Source organism: Arachis ipaensis, chromosome B10, assembly GCF_000816755.2.
Source record: "Arachis ipaensis cultivar K30076 chromosome B10, Araip1.1, whole genome shotgun sequence".
Lineage (NCBI taxonomy): Eukaryota > Viridiplantae > Streptophyta > Magnoliopsida > Fabales > Fabaceae > Arachis > Arachis ipaensis.
Window position 1 is genome coordinate 26,858,103 of NC_029794.2, and position 2,390 is coordinate 26,860,492.

A 2,390-nucleotide genomic window follows, 5' to 3' on the forward strand; every position below is an offset into this window, starting at 1 on the left:
ATTAAAAAATTAAAATATTTAAATTTAAAGACTGAACAATGGATAAAAATTGAAAGACAAGTATTTTCGTATTTAGACGAACAAAATATTAATTAAAGGAGGCACATGTGCATGGCAATGGCAAGTGATGAATCATGATATCGCCTAACCACACCATGCATTATGAGTGAGACCTAAACTCACTTATTCTAAAAGAAGCAATCTTTTTCAAAACAACAAAGAAACCAACATAAATTCAATTTGTCCCACGTCAACATGAGTAAGCTAACAGCAGCAATTCTTTTCATTGATAAAAGAAGCAATCTTTTTCAAGACCTCACGAGAACTGTCTTCATACGGCTTATAAACATGCTCGCAATGTCCCAAACCCTGATTCTCAACGAGCTCAACACTTCCACTCCAACCACTCTTCTTCAGCGCCGTAACGTAGTTCCTTCCGGCAACCAGCAAAGGATCCTTCTCCGCCACACACACCAAAACCCTCTTACACCCAAGACTCTGTAAATCCTCCACCGTCGGCTTCAGCCTCGGATCCTCCGGCCCGTTCTTCTCCTTGCACATGAACAGCCACTGATCATCGTCCCCTATTCCACCAAAGAAAGGGTGCACCAGAATCGCACCCTCCACACTCACACCCCTCGGTAACACTGTTTTTCCCACTAGGCTAGCCACCCAGTGCGAGAGGTTACCGCCGGTGCCGCTTCCGGCGATGAAAACACGCTGCAGGTCGGCAAGGTCGTTAAGCCAGGGCTCTGGTCCATCCCCGCCCTTGTGCGACACGACCCACTGGAGAGATCTCCAGGCGTCTTCGTAGCACTCGGGCGGTGATCGGGCCGGGAACTTAGCGTACTCTACGGAGACCGCAAGGACCTTGGCTTCGTTGGCAATGGCGGCGACGTGGTTACTGTATTCCTCGGTGAAGGCGGAACTGGCGCAGAAGCCGCTGCCATGGAAGAAGAGCAAGACAGGGAGTTTGTTGTTGGGGTTGGGTGTACCCCGCCGTCTTTGTAGACGCGGAAGAAGGGGAACTCGAGTGACACCTCCTTTTCTTCCATGGTAGCTTCCACTCTCCTTTTTGCGTGTTTTTTCTTGATTGTTGCAGTGCCTAGAGAAATAGAGTGATGAACAGTGGTGCTGTAAGTGGATAGAGGGGGTTGTGGCTGAGGTGCTAAGGCCGGTGGCAGGATCGGGGTCCTCGGACGGAGGACAGAATATTTGCTTAAGAGGGAGGTGCTCCACCGTGCCGTCGATGCCATTGTTGTTGTGTGAATTGTCTTGTTTGTTGCAGTGCTTATTAGATTGCGAGAGTGATGAATAATGGAGGTGTAGGTGGACGAAGGGTTTTGTTGATGAGGTGCTGAGGCCGGTCGCAGGGTGGTCGTGGTCCTCAGAAGAATGGAGGAGCTGCACCGTGCAGTCGCCATTGTTGTGTGTTGTGTGTTGTGTGTTTGATGAGGGTGATGAATTGCTGAGGATGTAATAAGTGGACGAAGGGTTCACTTATATAATCAGTACATCCACCGTAAAAATTATTTAAAAAGACCTTGACCTGATCAATTTAAAATTGGTAATTAATTTTTTCTCTTTTCAACAAATTATTATTAATATTGATAAAATATAACACGTTATCCAAACATAAATATATTTAATTAAAATAAACTCGTCTAAAACGCAAACAGATTAGCAGTAAAAATATCCTTCTATTTTTTATTTTATGTTCATTTATGTTTTTTTTTTTCATTTTGTTCGAAATTAACCATTAACTTTGGAATGTTGTAAAGTTAAAATTATCTATTTATATTTTAGTTTTTTTATAAATATTGTCTATTTCCATTTTTTTTAACCTAAGATTTTTATTGATATACTTTATATTTTGTCCAGAACGTTCGATATTCATTATTATCGTTGACATATTAAAAAAAAAAAAGTAAAACATGAATAACATGAAATAACATTTTTTATTTACTTTTAGAGCACTTTAAAAATTCTCTTAATTCACCTATAAATTTTTCTTGTTCATCAAATAATAATTTCTCAAATAAAGCGTAGTAATATTTTTAATGAGAATATGGCATATTGTGCGCCTTAATTAATTTTTAAATATTTTTAAAAAAGTGCGTAAATCGAAAATAAGTCAATCAAATGACGAACCAATTGGTTTTTTAAATCAAAATATGATAAAATAAATTTGTCAATAGCCAAAATACCCTTGATCAATATTATAGTCCCTCAAAACCGGTTTAATTGTTGCCATTACTAATTTAATTTAATTTAGTTTAATTTCTTAAAATTGGTTGATTTATTTGGTTCAGCCAAAAAAAAAAAAAGTTTGACTACTAAAAGTAAAACCTCACTCATACTATTTTGCTAAATAAAAATACTTAGTGCTA

The 2,390-nt window shown here is 38.9% G+C and overlaps 1 protein-coding gene across 1 annotated transcript in view; it reads right to left on the reverse strand.

Moving 5' to 3' along the window:
* LOC107620338 (probable carboxylesterase 7) overlaps positions 44-2,390 on the reverse strand; it is a 2,920-nt gene continuing 573 nt past the window's right edge. The window contains exon 2 of the mRNA XM_021114520.1: positions 44-1,499. Coding sequence (XP_020970179.1) covers positions 265-1,499 — 1,235 coding nt within the window. The 3' untranslated portion in view covers positions 44-264. The remainder of the gene's footprint in view (positions 1,500-2,390) is intronic.